Below are 836 nucleotides of genomic sequence, written 5' to 3'. Positions count from 1 at the left end.
TCTGCTCTTTCCAGCAATGCTTGTTTGTGGCGAGAGGGGGGCTACCATCACATGCGTAGAGAGGAGCTGTGAACGAAGCTTCCATTTGCCCTGCGCCACGGACGGGGAATGTGTCACCCACTTTTTTGGGAACCACTGGTAAGGGCTGTCAGCAGCAGCCAAGCCAGGGAGGAACCTGGCTTTTTACGCCTCCCAGCAGCCAGCCAGAGCCACAGACAGGGCCTGAGGCTCCTTCCTGCTCCTCTGCCCTCCTCGCAGCACTTCTCACTGTGACCATGCCTTCCATCTTCCCCCAGGACCTTCTGTTGGGAGCACCGCCCTCAGCAGGACACTCACGAAGCTCCACCAGAAGGCACCAACTGCCTCATCTGCCTTGAGCCTGTGGAGGACAGCTTGTCCTATCACACCCTGGTGTGCCCAGCGTGCCAACATGCCTGGTTCCACCGGGGCTGCATCCAGGTAGGAGCCCTCCCCTCACCCTGCAGGCACGCTTGGTGCTCAGCAGCACCAGGCACTGCTCACGCTCACCCTGCTTGTGCTTCTCCTGCAGCAACAGGCCGTGAGTGCTGGCGCTTTGTGGTTCCACTGTGCCGCTTGTCGAGACAACATCCTGTTCTTTGCAGAAATGGCCATTCTGGGGATCCAAATCCCATACAGGTTGGTGTCCTTCTGCCCAGTTCGGCTGACAGTAAGGCTGTCGTGCAGAGCCTGCCCAGGGACAGCCTTGGCAGGCCTGGCCCTTGGATGTTCTATGAGCACGTGCCCTAGCTTCACAGAGAACCTGGAAGTAGAGTTGGGGTGGATATGTTTGGATAACCTTGGATCTTATGCTGGGG

At 58.6% G+C, this 836-nt stretch overlaps 1 protein-coding gene across 1 annotated transcript; it reads left to right on the top strand.

Annotated features, from left to right (window-relative positions):
* Positions 1–16: 16 nt before the first annotated feature.
* LOC109364912 (G2/M phase-specific E3 ubiquitin-protein ligase-like) lies at positions 17–829 on the top strand (the record flags this gene model as incomplete). Its single annotated transcript, XM_019611496.1, has 3 exons — positions 17–138; positions 297–459; positions 551–829. Coding segments are annotated over exons 1-3 (564 nt in total), but the record flags the coding sequence as incomplete, so codon positions are not given.
* Between the last annotated feature and the right edge of the window lie 7 nt (positions 830–836).

This window comes from Meleagris gallopavo, unplaced genomic scaffold (assembly GCF_000146605.3).
Source record: "Meleagris gallopavo isolate NT-WF06-2002-E0010 breed Aviagen turkey brand Nicholas breeding stock unplaced genomic scaffold, Turkey_5.1 ChrUn_random_7180001936216, whole genome shotgun sequence".
Classification (NCBI taxonomy): domain Eukaryota; kingdom Metazoa; phylum Chordata; class Aves; order Galliformes; family Phasianidae; genus Meleagris; species Meleagris gallopavo.
This window is presented reverse-complemented; position numbering and strand designations above follow the sequence as displayed.